The 20782-nt window shown below is 39.4% G+C and overlaps 3 protein-coding genes across 7 annotated transcripts in view; 1 reads left to right on the top strand and 2 right to left on the bottom strand.

Moving 5' to 3' along the window:
• Window positions 1-20782, top strand: part of asic1c (acid-sensing (proton-gated) ion channel 1c) — a 73981-nt gene that overhangs the window by 7544 nt on the left and 45655 nt on the right. For 2 of the 3 annotated variants that reach the window (XM_077614318.1, XM_077614317.1), the window contains exon 1: window positions 15188-16665. In XM_077614318.1, the coding sequence (XP_077470444.1) occupies window positions 16111-16665 (555 nt within the window). In that variant the 5' untranslated portion in view covers window positions 15188-16110. Of the gene's footprint in view, window positions 1-11138; window positions 11235-12777; window positions 12943-15187; window positions 16666-20782 lie in introns of those variants that run through there. The other variant, XM_077614316.1, reaches the window with a different exon arrangement.
• On the bottom strand, window positions 1725-8248 carry asb10 (ankyrin repeat and SOCS box containing 10). 3 transcript variants are annotated; one of them, XM_077614319.1, is made up of 5 exons: window positions 8105-8248; window positions 4432-4702; window positions 3423-3927; window positions 2751-2864; window positions 1725-2284 (listed from the first exon to the last, which is right to left on the bottom strand). In XM_077614319.1, the coding sequence occupies exons 1-5, from the start codon at window positions 8151-8153 to the stop codon at window positions 2099-2101; spliced, it is 1125 nt and encodes a 374-aa protein (XP_077470445.1). In that variant the 5' UTR covers window positions 8154-8248; the 3' UTR covers window positions 1725-2098. The 3 variants fall into 3 exon arrangements, with proteins under 3 accessions (XP_077470445.1, XP_077470446.1, XP_077470448.1); XM_077614320.1 differs by having other exon boundaries at window positions 4432-4699; XM_077614322.1 differs by lacking the exon at window positions 8105-8248 and adding an exon at window positions 5602-5960 and having other exon boundaries at window positions 4432-4699.
• Window positions 10592-11340, bottom strand: h2bk1 (H2B.K variant histone 1). The gene is made up of 2 exons (XM_077614325.1): window positions 10944-11340; window positions 10592-10853 (listed from the first exon to the last, which is right to left on the bottom strand). Exons 1-2 carry the CDS (start codon window positions 11124-11126, stop codon window positions 10617-10619), a joined length of 420 nt encoding a protein of 139 aa, XP_077470451.1. The 5' UTR covers window positions 11127-11340; the 3' UTR covers window positions 10592-10616.

Raw genomic sequence — 20782 nt, 5'->3', positions numbered from 1 at the left:
AGAGCCCATTGGTTATCATGTGAAAAGGGGAGGGGGCGGTGATCCCTGGGGGCTCATCCATCTTCCTCAAATTACGCTTCATTTCCTTATTCAGCCTCTGACTTTTTGGCCGTCCTGAGAGGCGGTCGTTTCCCAGTAGGGACCCCTATCCCCCACCCTCCCATCCAGCACCCCCTTTTCCAAGCAAATCCTTCCCCTTCTATCACCGTCGACCACACCAAGCCAATCAGCTATTATTAATTTTGATTGATGATTAGCAATTACTGGGGATTCAAAACAACCAAGCCTTTTGTGCCCCTTCGGTAAATCTGGAGGGGAGGGGAGGCAGATGTCCCCCTCCCCACGTCTCCGCCCCTCTCGGCCTGTTCTCCAGGGCCCCCGGTCAAACAATGTGTTTGGCCCCGGATAAAGAAGTGCTGCAACAATTGTTCCCTGGAGAGAGATACTTTGGGAAAATTAGATTCGGATAAAAGGCGTGTATGTGCGGGGTCAACTGCTGCGTGGGTTTGCAACATGGCCAAAGTCACATTTGTTATAGGGGATGTGAAGGTTACTAAATTGACCACCGAAAAAAAAGGCATTATCATTTACTGTACTGAGACAAACTGAAACATCTTTGCGGTCTCAGGGCGTTAATGCCAGATCATGTCAGGGTTTAAATGGTCATGCATAGGAGCTGATCCCTCTGATGATGGCGTTGATGATTATGATGATTAGCCACATTGAATCCCGGGTGGCCGAACTCTCCACGCGCTCGTCTGATTGCACGAGGGACACCAACATTATGCACCCGCAGCCCACTCTGATTAGTAGTGGAGGGCCCCGGCCAGCCTCTTTGCAGCACATTATTACACTAACGTCATCGATAAGCCTCCATTTTTTTGGAGAAGAATATACTTGATTTAAAATACACGTTATGTCTAAAATACTATGTGCATCACTTGTTTCGGCCTCGTGTTTGTCTTTGATGCCTTGCAAGACCATTGAAAGAAGAAATTTACTTCCTCTCCTTTCATTAAGCAATACAACTAACATTAATCATTATTAATATTAATAAAATACCTTATGTTCACTATTGTTTTTGAAAGCTTTACATGTTAAATTAAATATGTTAAATTAATTATTTTAGTCATAGAAATGTGTTATTATTACTATAGAAATGACTGAGTTTGTTGAGAGGGAATTCAATACACAAAAGTCAAGTTGTAAATATTCTTTCATCTTCAGATTCCAGTAAACAAATTTAAGCATTAGGTGCCATCTAAATGTATTTCCATTTCATGTATTGTATTGGAGGGAACCTACATCTTCATCTACAAAGAAAATTCATTCATTAGTGATTCAATAAATGCAGCTAAAAAAAAACCTTAAATGCATGAATTCAAGAAATTTTATTACACAAGAAGCCATCAGGCAATTTTATCATTCATTTTCAGAATTTCCTTTTCACATTTTCAAATAATTTCTCTCTGATTATTGTCACTTTTTGGACTGAGCTAATGAACAAACTACTAAAATTTTGATTCACTTTTTTAATGAGACACACATAGTGACTTTTGTTAATATACCAATTTGAATATAATGTGTGCATGCAAATGTGAAGGGAGTGCATTTTTTTCACCAAATAATAACAATAAAATACTGTACAAGAAACTGCATGTCCATACATGAAAACAGAAAACAGAACAACACTATAAATTTCCCATTTTAAGCCTCTTTTCAAATATAAATTATTGCCATTTTATGTTAGGAATTTGACAAATTGTGACACTCAATGTATACATGGAGCTAAATAAATTAATTCACAGTTTAAAAAAAATATACAACTGCTAAGCAAGACTGTTAGTGTAAATATCCAGTGTTAAGGTTAAAAAAACAATATTATGTAGTGGTGAAACGATTATGCATGGAAATGCACTGGCAGTACTCAATCACGTCAAGGCTTTAGCGCCCTCTCTTGGTGCAAAACGTAATCTTCTAAACCGTTGAATTGAATGCTTTTATTGTCATTTTGCACCCATACCAAATGAAATTCCTGCAAAATGTATTTTCTAGCAGCAGTAAACTCGGAATCAAGGCTATAAATAATTCAAACAATTTAGTGGACATAACCTCTGTAATCCAGGAGCAAGTAGTTCTTAACAAAGGTGGGCAGCTCGAGTCTCGGGACCACCTTATTGAGTCTCCCCTCCAGGAGGCTCCTAAGTTTGCAGCGCGACAAGTGCTGCAGGCAACGAGGAGTCCTTGCCAGGGAGAAAACGGATTCATAGAACTCCTTGTGCTCCTGGATGAGAAAAGATGCAAATAGATAAGTAAAATGAGTTGATTTAAAATAATTTTTATTTTCATTTGAAATGAAGTTCAAGTTTCCTACTTGGTACTAAGTAAAACGTTTATATTATTACACCTTGTATAAACATTTTCCCTCAGTGAGCAAATACCTAAATGTCAAACTTGCTCAATATTTATGATTGCAAATCTTTATCTGAATGGTCAACGCTGAGGTTAACCAAATCAGACATTTTATGATTGACACTTAGAGAAACTGTTTACAGTGAGCTTTTGTGAAGCCAGTGATATTTTAGGTTACGGGCAATATGGTGGCGTTCTTTATCCTTTTCATGTACAGTTGCTCATACGTTGTAAAAATCAACTGGAATGTTACAGATAAGTAAGTAAAGTACTCTACTAAGAACCATCCACTGCGAGTATAATACTAAGCAATAGTTTCTACCATCTGGTAAACTTGCCTTCATGACCTCGGGGGGTACAGACTCGATCCAGGTGTCGTTGACTTTGAGGTGACTGTAAGCGTTGAGCAGCACTTCAATGGTTTGTGGAGATTGAGAGCAGTGCCTCAGAACCTGGAAATCAACACGATGAGCCGAAGAAACACAACAGGATTCAAACTATTACCATTATGCCAGATCCATGAGAGAGAGAGAGCCATAGATTCAAAAGAAATAAAGTAATTAAACACTTGTGAAATGAACAGATTGGGGCTCCCTCCGGGGGTTTAACTGGAAATTATGCAATTACTGCTAATTAATCTCCTATTAACACTTGCCTAATTAGGAAGCAGGCGTTTTGTCTGGTGCACGTGGGTGCACTCGTGGTTGTGAGTCTGTTTCCTGCAGCGAGAGCATTGTTGTTTCAGATCTCAGAAACGAGACCAAGACAAGGTGTCAAAAGTCAAGATTGATTTAGACACCCCGACGAGTAATAGACAATTTGTACATCATTGACTCTAAAGTCATGTCAAAGCGAAATGCAATATCTATCCAACAACCTACTTTGTAGGATCAATGCAAAATCGGGTGACTACTTTAAAAAAAAATCTTGCAGACTTGTTTTATCTTAGTCAGATTTAAATTTGGAATTTGCCATTTATGAAAATAAAGTTTTAACTGTAGATTACCTACCATGGGCAACGCTCCAGGCCAAACACGTATGGATCCATAGTTAAGTAGCGCTCGGACAACTCTTTCGGGACTATGGGTAAGCTTGTAGCACGCCACCTTCAGGATGTTATGCATCGGTGCTTCGCCGCCATAGTCCATGTCATTAACTTTGGCCCCGCTCGCCAAAAGCAGCTCAACCAAGTGTGCGTTGACATTCTTACACGCCATGTGCAGGGGTGTGTGTTTGTCCTGGTCGCTTGTGTGGATGTCGGCCCCCGCCTTCATCAGCATCTTGCACAAGTTGAAGTAGCGCTGGAGGTCCTGCGGCTCTTGCGGCTGGGAGCAGGCCGCGTTCAGGGGCGTGAGGCCTTCGTCGTTTTTTTTGTCCACTGTGGCGCCGTAGCGCAAGTATAGCTCGACGTGATCCACCAGGCCGTTTCTCGCTGCGACATGTAGGGGAGTATCCTCTTCATCCAGCGTACGTCCATTAATGGCGGCGCCGTACTGAATCAGATGCTTGGCACATCTGTTGATGGAGGTTAGCAGTTGACAACTGTGTATTTGCAAGAGGGATACAATGGTATGCTAATTTCTCATGATGCCAGGTGATGTCTGTGCGTATTATGTTGAAGGCTACTCAAAAATATGAATTATTGTTAGGTATTGTTTTTAGCTGTTTACTAAATGGAATTGCTAACAAAAGCACCCCCAAATAAGTTTGTATACATTTTGAAGTGAATGTTTTTATGGATGGAGTTTATTCAAGACATTAACTTTTATGTATTTATATTTATTGATTATTTTTGCTGTTGTATTTTTGCACTTTGTGGTGAAGCTTTAAATCTCATTATACTTATTTAATAATATATAAAAGTATAAAGCATTCAATTCAATATTCAATTCCATGAAAAACTATCAAAGACAAATGTTTTATTAGAATGTGGACATTTTCTCCCAAGGGTGTCATATATTTAGTTTTTACTTCTAATTTGCAAGCATTATTTACGTAGCTCTTCTCTACAATACTCACTCAAGTGACTCTGGGCTCGAGCACAAGTGCAAGGACATAAGCCCGTCCTCTGTGACAGCATTGGCGTTGGCACCGTGCATCAGAAGTATTCTGGTACACTCCGGCTCGCAGTGTGCACAGGACTCGTGTAAGGCGGTAATGCCACCTGGCGACAGGTCAACACTGGCTCCACGTTGCAGCAGAACTTTCAGGCATTCGGCGAAACCTCGTCCCGCAGTGATGTGAAGCGGTGTTGTTAGCTCCTGCTCATATGCCAGCGACCAAAGCCCTACTGAGACAAAGAACAATGATCAGATTTATGGTTCAACCGCTTCTAAAAAGCACATGTCCATTACTTCACTGGCAGTAGTACTCCATAGTTTGCCAAACCTACTCAGGCTTCTGTAGTTAAATCTGAAGTTTGTCCACTCGTCTACATTGCTGGTGTCATAAGTGGCGTTTATCAGGTAGCCGTATTCGTCATCGTCCGCTATGCTCGTGAGCATCAACTCGTCACCCACGAGTAGGGAATTCCAAAATTGAAGCACGCAACCCGAAGCCTTGGCTGTTGCGATCACGTCATTGCAGAACGATTTTGGCTTGTGCCATTTTACCTTTGGAGCCGTGTACGCCATTGCTCTGTCTAACGGGGTGAAGACTAATGCTCTTCCCAGAGGAAAACGTGTTTATGTCTGTTGTTTGCGCAGATGAGGTTATTTAAGGAAGTCATGTGATATGACCCAGTCAACTATGCCACAGCAAATTCTAGCCTGTATCACGTAAGCAATGACCAATCAAATGATAGAACTACACCACTCTAAAATGACAGTTCTTAACATGGTAATGGTCAGTTATGTGCAATATGGAAATAAATTTTGAAGCAAGTTGACAAGTAATATTAGTAATTTTGCTTTATGTTGCTCACCTAATGTCCCGTCACGAGACGCTTCTAAAAATAATGGACTTTGGTGTTAAATACCACATTGAGTTGAGTTGCGGAGGCTGCATGATGCAGATCCTGATTTGCATGCTATCACAGTCTATTTATACAGAGCAAGTCAATGTCGTGCCCTGCAAGCCCCCATTGAACGCAAGGTCTCTTGAAAACACAATCGTCATAAATGAGGCTACCACCTACCACGTGCTGAATTTCTAAATTAAATCCTAATGATGACAGATGTAGCCTCTTACCCTTCCCCCGGGCGACCCAGCGCATCTCCCCACCCTGCGGCTCAATGATGAGGTTAGCGGTGGATCCTCGAGGAAAGAGCTGTTGTGTAGCCTCCAGATTGCCTGTGTACAGAGCGTTTTGGATAACCACATCTCGGCAAACGGTTGGCTTCGACACCGAGCTAGACTTTGGTGGCGTTCTGCCTAAGGCCTCCTTCTTGAGTGTATAACTCAGCAGATGCTGGGAGGCAAAGCGATGCTTGTACTTGTCTCTCTCCAGCATTTCCTCGTCCAGTTGGAGAGAGCGTAACGCATTCGACGAGAAGACGAAACTGCCTCGTGACATTCTGAACAGCTCAATCCCACAAACTAGAAGAAATGTAAAAGTAAAAGCAGTCCTACTAACTGAACAATGTCAACAGTGTGCCTACCAGCTGCTCTGTGCTCCTTGTTTTGATATTTGGTATGATGCCCTCCCCGAAAACTGATAGGTTAGGCTATTTTCGTCTCACGTGTTGTTATTCAGGCCTTTGACCGCAGCGGACGCAGCTATGAATACTTTACAACTTTGCCATGGGAAAGAGCAACCCCATACCTTTTTGCCAAGAGTTGAAGAAGAAGATCTAAGCACTAAAACATGTATTGATGAACAAATGATATAATAGATAACTCCCAAGCTTTCAGCAAATTCTGTTGACCACACACATAAGGATTTGTAATCTTTAATACAAATTTAACATTTACCACCATGGTTTCCATGATTGTGGAGGAAAATAGTCTTGAAAAACTACATCACAAGATCATTGCTCAGGAAAATCGGTTGCCATAAACCAGGCCTTCATTCCCTTTCGCCAATCGCCAAAAAATATTTGCATGTCTTCTTTGTCATGTTAGACCACATGTGTCAAAGTGGCGGCCCGGGGGCCAAATCTGGTCCGCCGCATCATTTTGTGCGGCCCGGGAAAGTAAATCATGAGTGCCGACTTTCTGTTTTAGGATCAAATTAAAATGAAGAGTATAGATGTATATTACATTTCCTGATTTGCCCCCTTTTAAATCAATAATTGTAATTTTTTAATCATTTTTTTGTGTGTTTTTAGTTCAAAAATCATTTTGTAAAATCTAAAAATATATTTAAAAAAAAGCTAAAATAAACATTGTTTTAAATCTATAAAAACTGAATATTCAGGGCTTTTAATCCAGTTCTTTTAATCCATTTATTAAAAAATCTAAATATTATTTCTAAAATGGTCCGGCCCACATGAAATCTAGTTGGCGTTAACGCGGCCCGTGAACCAACCCGAGTCTGACACCCCTGTGTTAGACAAAGACAACTGCACGTTTCCATCATGCCCATTTCTGTACGTTTTGTAAAAGATTATTCATCTTCTCAATGTTTTTCCTCCATTGTTACGAGTCTTAATGGCTTTTATGAATCTATGTGCCTCCCTCCATCGGCGCATTAGGCTGAATGACTAGCCACCGCTGTGCATCTGCCCCACGTGAAGTGTTCTGATGGAAGAGGGACGACATATAATTAAGCCTTTTAGCGTCTACTCACCAGGTATCTGGTTAATATCTCTTTTGAATGATGGTCCGGTATTTCTTCAGCATTGTGGCGATTGCTTAAAAACCAGTCTCCAAGTGGATCAAACGTATGAACAATTTGGTTGGCATCAGCAAAGTTATGCAAATTATATATTATTGATTTGCCCATGTTTGGTTCGAGCTCCCTAAAAAGGGGAACTAAACTAAAATATCGACAGTTTCTTCTAGATATTTGGAATGTGCTACCTCTACCTAATCTAGAAAGTATTCAATTAAACAAGTTTAAAATCATCACAGTTTTGCATAAAAGGAACACTGAAATCCCTTAGTGCATATTTGCATCAGTATTTCAACTTTGCCACGACCAAAATATATACCTTGACAACACATCACACTTTTGAAATCAATCTTTTATTTTATGTTACACTTAGATGCCACATTAGATTGAAGATTGTGTTTTAAGTTTGAAAACACACTTTACCCAAGACTTGGAATATTGTTTTTTGTGGCTGGAGTAGATCCTTTTAAATGATACACATAATGAGTTTATAATATGCATTGAGGCTACCTCCTCTCTACTTTGATGTCTTCTAAATGGCCCGGGTGTCATCAGCAAAACATGTAGGCACTTTCCCGCCTCATTGCTTCCCAAATGTATTTTAAATATCATTCCTTGTAACACAATTATTTAAAATGCTGAACTAAACACTTACTAATGGGGGAAAAAGACAGCAACTTCAATACATTCATTTCTCAAATGGATGGCCTTGATGTTGTGTGTATGTGTGTGAATGTGAGTGTGTGTGTGTGTGTGTGTGTGTGTGTGTGTGAGAGTGTGTGTGTGTGTGTGCATGTGTGTAAGTGAATTAGAAGTAAGATAGATGACAACTAAACACACCAATAACAGAATGGAAATATTCCTTTTCTTTACATTACTCATCTCAAGCAATATATATATAGCATCATAGGTTTTCACCTTTCTGGTCAAGCGTCTTCTCTTCCCAAATCGGTAAGTGGACACACATCAGTCCTGATGAAAGTGAGCCTCTTCATTTATGCAATCATTGGCAATTAGTTCCCTCTGATTATGTGCCTCTTAATGCTGTTTGGAGTACTGTGCCACACATACAGAGGGAGATTTAACGGCAGCCCTCGTGCCACACTGTGGAGTCATTTATACTTTGAGCGTGATGAAATGTATGTAATTAGAGCAATATCTAATGGTGATAGCTTTGCAATTTAATTTGTTGTTAGTTTGATGCAGAATTGCCTTGAGAAAGTATACATTTTTGGAGAATGTTTTTCCAGCTTCGTTATAATGCTTTACTTTTTTTTATTGCACAGTTTGTTGAAAAAGAAAACTTCTGTTTTTTTAAATAACTGCAAAAGTAACTTAAAACAGTGGAAAAAACTAGACGAAAAAGATAATAGCATGGTATACTTGCACGACTCGCTTGTTTTCAGCTTGCGGCCATGTTTTCAGCGCTTGTTTTCATGCAGATTTACAGCATCTTTAAGGTTGTGCAATAATTTTATCTTATTTTTTAAAAATGTATATCATTATCTAACATCTTAAGACCCAATTAATTTATTATCAGTTATTTGGGTTTGGATAGCTGATCACTAATAGCTTGTATGCACACAAAAGTCCATAAAAACAGTCTACAGATCTGGATGCAAAACTACTCAACGTCTATTTAGGATGCTAGATATGCATCTGGAGAACCCAAATGAATTTATAGAGCATTAAATTAAATCGCAGCTATGAACTACTCTGTGCTTCTGTGATTACATTACTATATCTTTTGCGCATTGGGCACCACACCACAGAATGCAACCCATATTCCAATTGTCTTTCGATGCACTGATCAACATGCAAATAGCTCTCTGCTTCATGGTGACAATAGTGAGGTTCATATCTCAGTGTAATAGTCTGGGATAACTTTAACCATCGATCACAACCTCATTTCATTGCGCTAGCGGTTAAAACGTGCTTCCTCGCCAAGTGGAACATTTTCTAATGACGTGCTTGCAACACAAAAACAAGGCAAACCAGTCCAGGCTGTGCATCAGTCACTAATGCACCCATCCATCGTCATACGTTCCATAGCATTGTGGTTAACGGGGACAGCAAGCGTATTGACTAAAACTAGGCGTGGGTGTGATGTTGTGGAGCAGACTGATGCTGTGAGATGCAAAACTTTAATTTCCATCTACAATCGTGAGCAAAGTTAGAAGCATCAATATTATAAATGACTCACAAACATTAATATCAAGCATACTCGGAATATCTTCAAATGGTATATAACAATATCAGGGACATTCTACTGTAAAAAGGCAAATGTGGTTCCCCAAAAGAACTGCCCAAATATCAACACAAATGACCATACATTAACGGTATAAAGGTAAGTGTGCCTTCTGGGCGATCAGTTAAGAAAACTCTTTCACTTCTAAATGGCATCCCAATATAGCATAGAACTTTAACGAAACATGTCCAATAATTTAAACTACATGCAGAGGTAGTTAAATTTCAAAAATGTGCTCAGACAGCTGGATTGTAGAGTTTTCTGCAGATCATCGGCCATAATTATGATACATTTTGAGCTGCTGTGTTCACTAGGCTAAACATAAATCAAAAGCAAGTTACACACGAACATTGAGTGAAAATTGATGTTTTTTTTCTTTGTTGAAATATGTACCAGAAGGGTCACTGATTCATTAGATTGGTGCAGGACACAAGATAATAGATACCTGTGTTTTAGCAATAGAGCAAGGGTAGGGAACCTATGGCCCGAAAGCCATATATGGCTCTTCTGATGGGTGCATAAGGCTCTCCGCTAAGTTGTAAGCTAAAATATGGAAACCGCTGATGGGAGAGCTGAGTCCCAAACACACCAATAGATGAGTCACCACCTCTATTGCCACTTATATAATTCATTTTCATTAGACTCGTCTGCATGCATTATGTACTTGATTAGCAATAGTGTAACAATTGTGTCAAAAGAATTCAGTGTTTGTACTTTACTTACAAAAAAATGCAAATTTTCATGTATTTTGAATTTTAAATTTTGACGATGGCTCTCAAGGATTGACATTTAAAACTATGCATTGTTTACAGCTCTTTCAAAAATGTTCACGACCGCTGCAAAAGAGTAATATTAGTGTCTTTCGATGTAAAAAAACAAAAACAACAAATATTGGCCTTCAATTCACTACCAATAAGATTTCTCCCCACTTAAATAGCAAAATCAATGTGGATAATTTTGCTATGGAATGTTAACAAAGTGATGTTTTTTCCTTGCAAATTACTATATTTTCTAAACATGGAAATAGCAATTTTGAACATTGTTTTCCATTGATTCTCTGCAGTACCGAAAAAAGACTACATACTATGCAATACCCCCATCTAGTGGTGAATGTGCAGATGTGCTAGAGACGCAAGAAGGATGCCAAAAGAAACTGAACATTATACACAATTTATTGTGTGGTCACTTGCAGCTGGTGTACTTGGTGACCGCTTTGGTGCCCTCGGATACGGCGTGCTTGGCCAGCTCGCCCGGTAGAAGCAGCCTGACTGCGGTTTGCACCTCGCGGCTCGTGATGGTGGCTCGCTTGTTGTACTGAGCCAGGCGCGACGCCTCGGTGGCGATTCTCTCGAACAGGTCGTTGACGAATGAGTTCATGATGCTCATGGCCCGGCTGGAGATGCCCGTGTCCGGGTGAACCTGTTAACATGTCGGATACATACTCCTCATTCTTTTAGATATTAACAGCAAGTACGAAAAAAAGACATTCAAAAGTTGACGTCACCTTACCTGTTTCAAAACTTTGTAAATGTACATAGCGTACGTCTCTTTGCGTTTGACCCTTTTCTTTCCTTTTTTCTCACCGGAACTCTTGCCCCGCTTCTTCAAAACCTCGTTGGACATTTTTCTTGTTTTTTTTAGTGCGTTGTTTCGGATCGATTCTCCAATATGGTTTTTTTTCCGTTTCCGCATTTTTATTTATAGGGCACGAGGCAATTAGCAGTGGATGAAGCTCACCTGCATCTGCTTCATGTTTGGAGGGCGTCGAAAATTACAAACAAGTTGCAGGGTGAAGCTGGGGTAAGTTTTTTAAATGTATGGCGTTACCGATCGTTTGTTTTGATCAAGATAAATAGGGAAAATGTACTAAGTACTTTTGTCCACGAAGTGGCGGACTTGTATTATTGTGATATCCAGTAGTGGTAGTTTTAGAGTTACGCGTTACATTTCCACATGCATGAGGATTTATCTGCAATGTATAGTCTGCCTGCTTAATTTGCTCTTTTTGGACAACATCAAGATCATTTCATAGTTGTTCACATGCATTAGGGTTTTTTTTAGTGCAACTTTACCTCAATGCACATTTACTTTGATCCTGATCTTTTTTAAATAAAGCAGTTTACTCAGATGTAACCAATTTAACGACATTTCATGCATTATTTTCCCCATCCAAGCCAAATTATTTAAAAGAATATAAATAAAAATCGACTTCTTGTGAGGGACATCGCAGGTACAGTTAAATCACTTGCGTTGTTAAAAAAAAAATCAAATAAAATTAGTATAGGGCCAATTCTGGAACAATTTCATCAGCCATAACATTATTTGTACTGACAATTATAAACATGTTCCTCAAAACAAGTAATCTGTCACAGTCATAAGATAGATATGTGCTCCAAACTAAACAGCTGTGCCGCCCCTTAGGGGTTCATCCACCTGACTTAAGGGGGTGCTGGCGGTACTGCACCTGGGCCCACTTTTGGGGCGTAGTTGGGTGAGAGGAGAGCCTAATACAAATGTAAAATGCAGTGCAATGCAATTTGGTGTTCGTTTCTGTGTGAGAAGTAGTCAACCACATGACATGAGCACCACAACGGATCATATAGTGCCCAAGGGGTATTATTTTGCCTCCAATTAGCTATTGGTTTGTTTCACTTCACAATCATAAAATCACTAGCTTGGACAGCTTGGTTTTGACCTAACCCATTATGATTTTGATCTTTAGTATCAAATCTCTGGTGCCGCCCCTGATCTGAGCCGTGATCGGTCGATGGGTCGCCGGTCGATTGGTCGCCGGTCTTTTGGTCGCCCGGACCGCGACAACGGGCGACTAAAAGACCGAGGACCAAAAGATCGGCGACAAAACAAGGTAAAACAACACGGTCTATGCATCAATAAAAGCCAACAATGGCCATGAGCAGTTTCACTGAGCCGACGTGTGAGTGTATGAGTTTGTATGTACATGCGTTGCCCCTTTTAAGAAGCTACGTCAGTCAGGGTCTTAACAAGTTCTCCAACAAAAAACAATAAAAGTCTGGGAAATTTGGCGATTTCTTTAGCTTAATAATTACTAGGGCATTAAGTATGACTAAATAGTAATTCGCAGTTTGTATTTAGGGAATTTGAGCAACGATTTAAATGGTAATTATCAATAACCTTCCGGGCGACCAAAAGACCGGCGACCAATCGACCGTGTACCGATCTGGCCACCCAGTAATGTTTCAAGAATTGACTTCATTTTATTTACTTGCCATGATTGATGAGGTGAGGAAGCTCGGAGGCACTAACAGGGTTGTTTATTTCAGATTAGGTTAGTAATCTAACATATTTTGTATTTCATTTACAGTGAGGATCCACACTCTCTACTCAAGGGATGATGTAACTAGTTTTGGTCTACAGCTACATCATGTTCCCGACACTCACAGCAGCACATCTTAAGGTCAATGTTGACCAAGGGTCTGAAACCTATGGCCCGGGAGCAAATTGAGACCATCGGACACCGACTAGACATGTAAGTTTACTGATCATGCAGCCCGTCAATTATATCTGTTTTGTCTTTTTTACTCTCTAACATTTCTAACTATCATAGCTCATGCTCGGAAAATAATTGAGAAGCACTAGTATAGAGATTTTCCTAAGTGAATTATCGACAGACAAACATAATCAATATGACACTGGTTTGGATAGAAAATATATATCCTATCACACAGTCATGCCCATCTGAAACCTGCAGTGAATAGAAAGGTTGGCACAGCCAATATAAGGAAAATAAAGAGACAAAATATTTATTTGTTGAGTACAGGAGCCTCCCAAAGGTATTGTGTATTATATTGAGAGATAACATTGTAATGCGCAAAAATGGCAACATGCGATATCATTTATCACTTTGCCAAACAAGTATCTATAGAATGTATGAATTCTAAAACCCAGACAAAGCACGACTGTATTTACCCAAATTATTTTGTTGGTTATCAAAAGTGCTTTACCCCTACTTGTTATTCCCTGCATTAAGCTGTGCATTGCTCCCTCCCTTGAAAACCAATTACTGCGGAAAGGTCTGCCACATTGCTGCTGCAATCTGCAACAACAGGCACACAGGTTTGTGTAAAATTGGAATTAAAGTTTCGTAATCTTTTCACGGGTTATTATACTAAAGTGGGTTAGCAAGGTTATAGTGCATTCTTGCATACACCTGGTCGAAGGCAATAAAACAAAGATTACACTCGGTTCGGAATCATCTAATCCTGTTTCATGTCTGATTTTAAGTAAAAATTTGCATTGTGTTTCTGAAGAAGTCATTTTACCTTTTACATTTTAATAGCTGGATTCCAAAAACTTAACACTTTTGTCATTCTCGTCATGATGTTGCATTTTTATCTGTGGAACCATAACAATTGATAGTTTTCTTTGGATCTTTTAACTGTTTTTGAAGATAAACTGCAAGTGCATCACTACATGTGTGCCCTGCCATTCGAATGGTTGCTAAGGTCTGTGTGCTTGGTAACCAGGGCAGAATATTGATTTGATGCCTGAGGGCTGTGCTTATATCCTTGACAGTTCACTTATTGTTATGTTTATTCCACATCACTTGGTTGTCACTGAATTAAATGTTTGGGGCTGAGAGCAATGAAAAGGTTTCAGGTAGGAACCCCATGAACTTTTAACCCAAAACAAAATTGCTCAATTGTGTTTTGATTGAAGCCTGAAACTTGCTATGCACTGATAGTTCTCAAGGCAGTACACAATTCTAACATTTATATAACATTTTTGTGAATGGCTGTTTGGATCCTTTGGTGTTCTGCGTTTGATTGACAACAATACCAGGGTGTTGTCTGTTTTCCTCCCCAAGGCAGCTGGTATCGGTTCCAGCTCCGCATGAATCTAAAAAAAAAAAGACAATTAGAGACAGCTAATTTCCAGGTTATTGTTGCACATAATTGCTGTATCATGTCAGTATAATGCATTGTTGGTCAAATGTAGATATTTTATCCTGGCATTTTACTCCACAATGGTGCCTCGAATTGAGTCAAAGGTCTTTATTTAATAAAACCAAGTCACACTTTTAATTCTCTATCAATCATTGATTTTTCCCAAGTATGTTAATGTTGCATCATTGGCATATATTGACAAAATAGGCAACTAACAATATAGCAAGTATGGGGCCAAAAATTCAAAACACTGTTAAATAGATACATCTCAAAATGATGTTACTTGGGGAGTATGTGTTACTACTTAGCGGGTGAACTGAAATTTACCGTCTAAATTGTCTCTGTATGAGCATAAAGGGTTGTTTCTCAGCTGCCCCGTGATTGGCCGGCAACCATGGAGGGATATCGTTATTTGAGCGAAAACTGACGTGGTCTTATTTGCAATTCCTGTACATGTAAATGTGGAAATATTGTCATGTCTAGTTACTTTGCCTAGACATTGCTGTAACCTAACCTGTTTTGTCAAATGTGCAGTACGAACAGTTTTTTTCCTGGAGTTGCATGTTTGTTAAAATATCTTAGGTTATGTATATTCAACAAATGTTACAATGCAGCAATATGTATGCAAAGTAAGTCACCTGTGGCATCTTTGCACAAACGTGTCTCATGTATACCAATAGAGAACCATCACACATAGACAAGGTGGTGTCCAGATTGACCGAGTTGGCATGTGAGCACAGACACAAGCAAAGCAGCCATTCAGCAGTGGGATGGATCCTGACTACTAAAGAGGAGGCGGAGGGAGAGAGAGGCACAGTCTCCCGGATAGAGAGCAAGAAAACGGGGGAGTGTTGGTGTTAGTGAGGAAGCGAATATAAATCTGTATGTTCGCAGAAGTAAACCTAGCGGTCTTCAGAGCGGCTTCAGCGACTATGCTGGGCAGGGGTGTGCGTAGCGAGTCAAGCGGTGGTCTTCCTTGCCAACTAGAGGATTTGTGCAAGTAAAGAAGTAGATTCCGCGTGGAAGCTGAGAACACCGCTTGTCAAGCACAGTGGTGGGCTTTTTTTGGAGGGCTCTGACCCCCACATCTTTCAATTTTATTTCTGGATCAAATAAGAAGAAGTCTGAGAGAGGAGAGAAGGTGTCAGCGAGGGACCCGTGAGCCCTTTCTATGCTTATTACTGCCATTCACAAAACCATTAAATTCCATCATCACAGAAATGTAGAGGCATTCCAGATTAGAGGAGGACGGGTCCCATTGACTGCTGAGGCTTAGCACCTCGCTCCAACAGCTAGCCCTTTTCATTGCAGTCCCCCCACCCCTCAGCCCCCCCATCTCACGCTTCTTTCTTTACATTTGCAATTTCCTCCCCTCCTCTCTTTCTTTTCCTCTTCTACAGTCTATTCACACTGCAAAGGGAGCGGGAGGCAATGCTTTTGGGTTAAAGTGGCTGTTTCAGGAGCTGTCATTGTGTTTGGTTCTGTGACAAAAGGCAACAAAGCAAGGAGTGAGAACACCCCGTTTTGTGTATGATAAAATCAGCTGCAAATACAAGGACCAGCTGGCAATCAATAAAAAGGTGAATTGCGATGAAAAGAGGAGTCGCAGGAACTGACAGACATACTCATGTAGCTGTTGCCGCTGAGGGCTAGGAATCAGTGGTGTGACAGACACTGCCGCGTGGATTGTGCATCTGCTGTTGCTAAGCAAAGTCTTTTCGCAGAAGTTGGTGGAGCACCACACTACAGCCATGAAAGGAAGCTCAGAGGAAAGCATTGAAAGCGCCAGGCCGTCAAACCTGCAGGCTTTTGCTAACATATCTACACTACATGGCATGAGCCACATATTTGCGTATGGGCACATGACATTTCGCCGGTTCCTGTGGAGTCTCTCCTTCTTGGGTTCGCTTTGCTTGTTGCTGCTGGTGTGCATGGATCGAGTTTCTTACTACTTCGAGTACCCTCACGTCACCAAGCTGGACGAAGTGGCAGCCACTAACCTCACCTTTCCTGCCATTACCTTCTGTAACCTCAATGAGTTCCGATTTTCCAAAATCACAAGGAATGACCTCTACCACGTGGGAGAGCTTCTGGCCCTCCTTAATAATAACTACCAAATAGCCAACCCACACTTGGCTGAGCCAGAGGTTCTAGCTGCACTGAAGGAGAAAGCCAACTTCCAAAATTTCAAGCCCAAACTGTTCAACATGACTGATTTCTATAACCGCACGGGTCACGACATCGGTGACATGCTGCTGCAGTGCACTTTTCGTGGGGAGGAATGCTACTCGGTCAACTTCAGCACGGTGAGTGACAGTTAATCCATCATGTTCTTTTCCTCAGACATCATGTTTTCTGACTTTTTACTTCCTGCTCCATTTCCCCGGACTGGTTGCAGATATTTTAGTTTGGTCAAACTTTTCTCTTCACTATCTTCGACTCCATCAGTGAACTTTGTAGATTATCGGATGGTAGGCATGATTTTGAATACATTTGTTTATTTCATATAATGGCAGATGGGCCCTTAAACCAACAGATTCAAATCCAATTCTCTTTATGTGGCTTTTAAGAAGCTATATATTTGACTTTAGACTGATCACTTTTTTTTATCTGACTAACAATTGTTGTTGATGATATTGGTCCGTACTCGGTCATTCTTGACTTTCTCAATGAGCTGCTCCAAAGAATGTCTTGTTCAGTAACCTGCAGAATCATCATTGTCCTCATTGTTTATTTGAAAATCCATCCATTTTCTTAAGCACTTAATAGTGTTGCTGCTGAAGCCACTCTCATTTGATTTTGCATTAAATAGATAAACCCCGAACTGGCCCCAAGCCAATCATAAATTTGGGGAAATGTTTAAACCAACGACTTGTATAAGGATTTAAGAAGTTGAGACAAAATTAGCTCTAGTCTAAGGTGTCAGTCACCAGTTTTTTTGGCATCTTTAAAACGTTGGAAATGATGCATGCTGTGGCTTTTTTTATGGGCAGAAAAAATATTACATGTTGGATGACTGTCAGTCATTTTATTTTGAAAGCCTGCTGATGTTAGACGAATATGGTCATCATTTGCTTTTGATTTTGAGCTATGTTCATGGTCCTCATCCATCATTTTGACATGTTGCAATAGAAAGTTTCAACCTTTCAGAGCTAGAATTTCAATTAGAACAGTGACGCAGAGTGAATACATTGTTTTGTATTGGTATATAATTGTAAAATAATCTCACTCACGGTGGACAGCCCATTTTATTGTAAAGACTTGTATTCTAATCCACAACATTCCAATAGTTTCTGCAATATTCACAAGGTATCTGTAGTGAATCACCATAATTAATCTTCATTTGTGATACATTGTTGGTGTCTGGTCACCAGTCAGTCATAGGGAACACAGAGACAAACAACCATTTGCACTTACAATCACAAAGTCACTGAGTGGGACTCAAACCCACGCTGCCTACCCCCAAGTCAGGCAATAGAACCACTGTACTATTACGTGGTGGAGTAAAGTATGTCCTGTCAGTCAAAAATGGCCAATTCAATCAATATTTAGCAGAAACCGTATCGCAGAGAACTGTGGGCGGAAGGTTGATTACATCCTGGACTTGTCGCAGGACACTCTTCAAACACATACAGTAATTATCATTCATGGCAGCATAGCAGTCCTATAGTGGGTTACTAGAGAAAAATTCCAATTACTCAAGTGTCCCTTCAGACGTAACCAGAATATGATTCACAATTCAAAAGACGAGAGATTGATGAGCTTTGACCTTGGCTAAAAAAAAGGAAGAAATCCATTAAGTCTGAATGATGAAGCTGTTTAGATGTAAATGATTTAAAACTCTTGAGGTTTCTTAAAGTGTCAATGCTTGGTTAAAATATAAGCAATGATTGTTGATTCTAGTAAGTTTTTTTTCTAACAAAAAGCCTAGCACAAACATTTTTATCTCATTAAAATGGCCATTTTGTTATTTCCCTCCAAAGGGAGTATGCTCTTTTGGCACTGTGGTCCCGAGGTCAAGCATCTCTCAAAACTTTAGAGGTTTTGGATTCAATATCTAGTTCCACTACATTTTCAAACCATCCTTGATGAAGTTTTTTATAACCTACCAGTGAATGAGCTATTTTCTTTCACTAGCCAAGGCATAATGTGAAGAGATGAATGATGTGACATTGTAGATATGCTTTGAAATGCTTGGAGGTTGATTAATGAAGCATAATCACCACAATTTTCAGGTAATAAATTTGCAGCTTTGCAGTAAGTAGTTTATATTGGTGGATTGTATGGAACGTTTAGATCAGCTTAAAGGTTTTGTAATGAATTGTCCTTTTTTATTTTGAGGCTCTTTTGAGTTTGTCAGTGGGTATTCAAGATTCTAGATGAGTTGGATTGAGGCTACATCTCTCCTGTATTGGTGCATCAGTTGAATATAAAGCGTTCCAGAATATTAGTTTAATTTCAAGTTTTCTAATGTTGAAAGTATTTTTCACTACTGGTTAAAATGAAATTGATTTGTTCTAGGTCCTATTAACGGCAACATAACTGTGACTGCATTGTTTTTTATAACTTTTAGATATTCTTAAAAGGAGCATTTGCAATTTTAAAACTACGAGCATTTTTTTATAATTAGAGTTGTTTGTGATACAAATAGCCTGTGGGCCTTTTCTTTAAAATAGCTCACAAGTACAGGTGGTTGTAATTTTCTAGTGTTGTTACAAGAGGGAATGTCGTTATTCATGAATAAAAACGTATTATATAAGATAACTATGTCAAATTTTGAATTCAGGAATCTGTATTGATCCACACTATACCTCTCATTTTCTAAAAGGTTGGTGATTACTGGCTAATTGTCTTTCTAATTGTCTGTGTGTGTGTGTGTGCGCCTGGTGTACTGCTAAAAACTAGCCGCTGATTGCCTTACCAATATGCTCAAGTAGATTAAGCAGGATGGCAAATGGCACAGGACCAGAAAAAGCCGATTGACTTGGGAAGTTTTGGATTTATAATAGATCAGTATACTTGGAAAAAAACATTGTCGGTTATATGTTGGTAATATTTAAATGGAGGCAAAATAATATTTAGCAAAATTGCCAAAAGGAACATGTTTTTTTGGATTGGATAACATTATTCATCCCGTATTTGTGAAATTTCATTGTCACAGTAGCAAGAGGGTGAGAATGCAGATATAGAAAAGGCATTTTAGAGAACACTTTAAGTTGTTTGATAATGGTAACATTTACTTTTGAAAATGGGTCACGTTGACTCATTTTGCTGTGCTGGGTTAGAGATATGACCCCTTTTTAGTATTTATTGTCCATACAGCCCACGACTCAGAAATTAGCTTCCAATTTTTTTTTTAATGTATTCAAAGATTGGGGCAGTAGACTGCAGACTTTTATCAAGTATGGGTTTTGCACTCTATTTTCAGTATGACTCCAGGCCATGTAAAATCTCTCCGGGCTCCATTTCAGTCAATTTGTCTTTGCGTGTGTGTTTCTTTGTAAAGTTTGTTATCACACTTGGTCACGTCTTTAGCTTGTTTTTCGTCTTATCGTACAGTGGCAGCAGATGGCAAGAGGCTCAAAAACGGCTTTGGCTGAAAGAAGGCAAACTGAGTAAACTGGAGATTTATTTCCTAGAGTTACATATTTTATTTTCTTCTTTGAATGATGTCGTAAACCATGTAGAACAGAGGGCCAGGGCGAATAAAAATAGTTTAGTAGGGACTGTTTCTAAAGCATCTTGAATAATAAATTGACAAAGTCAACAATTTGGCAGGAGTGCTCTCATTTAGTGTATGAGAACCATAAAATGCAAATGTCAGCTGCATAGCTAACTGTTTGATTTGGGTTAGAAACACTTGAAGATTATAGCATCAGCATTTTCCTTTTGTTCTGGGAAATAGTATAAGAATATTATTTGTCTTTTAGCATGCGATCTGTTTCTAAGAGTCCATCTACAACACAAAGTCGCTTTCTAATTAGTATGCTCATATATCAAGTGTGGTTATTATTATTATTATTATTGTAATAAACCACAGTACCGGAAAGCGTATTATGATTTTATTTTTTTGCCTAAAGTCTTTTTCTTTTTTTCTTTAATGTGGTCCCATACATCATAATACAGTATTATTTATAGTAGAGTTTTGGTTGCTGTAATTTGCTCAGATTTGCATGTTTTTACAAAAAATATATAAATCATCTCTTTCATTGTTTTATTTTGGACAAATACGTTTTGCATTTCAAATACATACTCCCTGCGTAAATTCATTCACTGTGAAAGGTGAAAATAGTTTAATCGTTTGAACGTATCAACAGAAAATTCTCTTGTGAATAAAAGACACAAAAAAGAACTCAATTTGTTGGTGTCGCTTGGCACAAAGATGTTTTGAACCTTTATTTGCTTGACTGCGTTTTCCATTAC

The sequence above is a fragment of the Stigmatopora argus genome, chromosome 12 (assembly GCF_051989625.1).
Source record: "Stigmatopora argus isolate UIUO_Sarg chromosome 12, RoL_Sarg_1.0, whole genome shotgun sequence".
In the NCBI taxonomy this organism is placed as follows: domain Eukaryota; kingdom Metazoa; phylum Chordata; class Actinopteri; order Syngnathiformes; family Syngnathidae; genus Stigmatopora; species Stigmatopora argus.
Note: the sequence above shows the minus strand (reverse complement) of the source record. Positions and strands in the feature narration are given on the sequence as shown.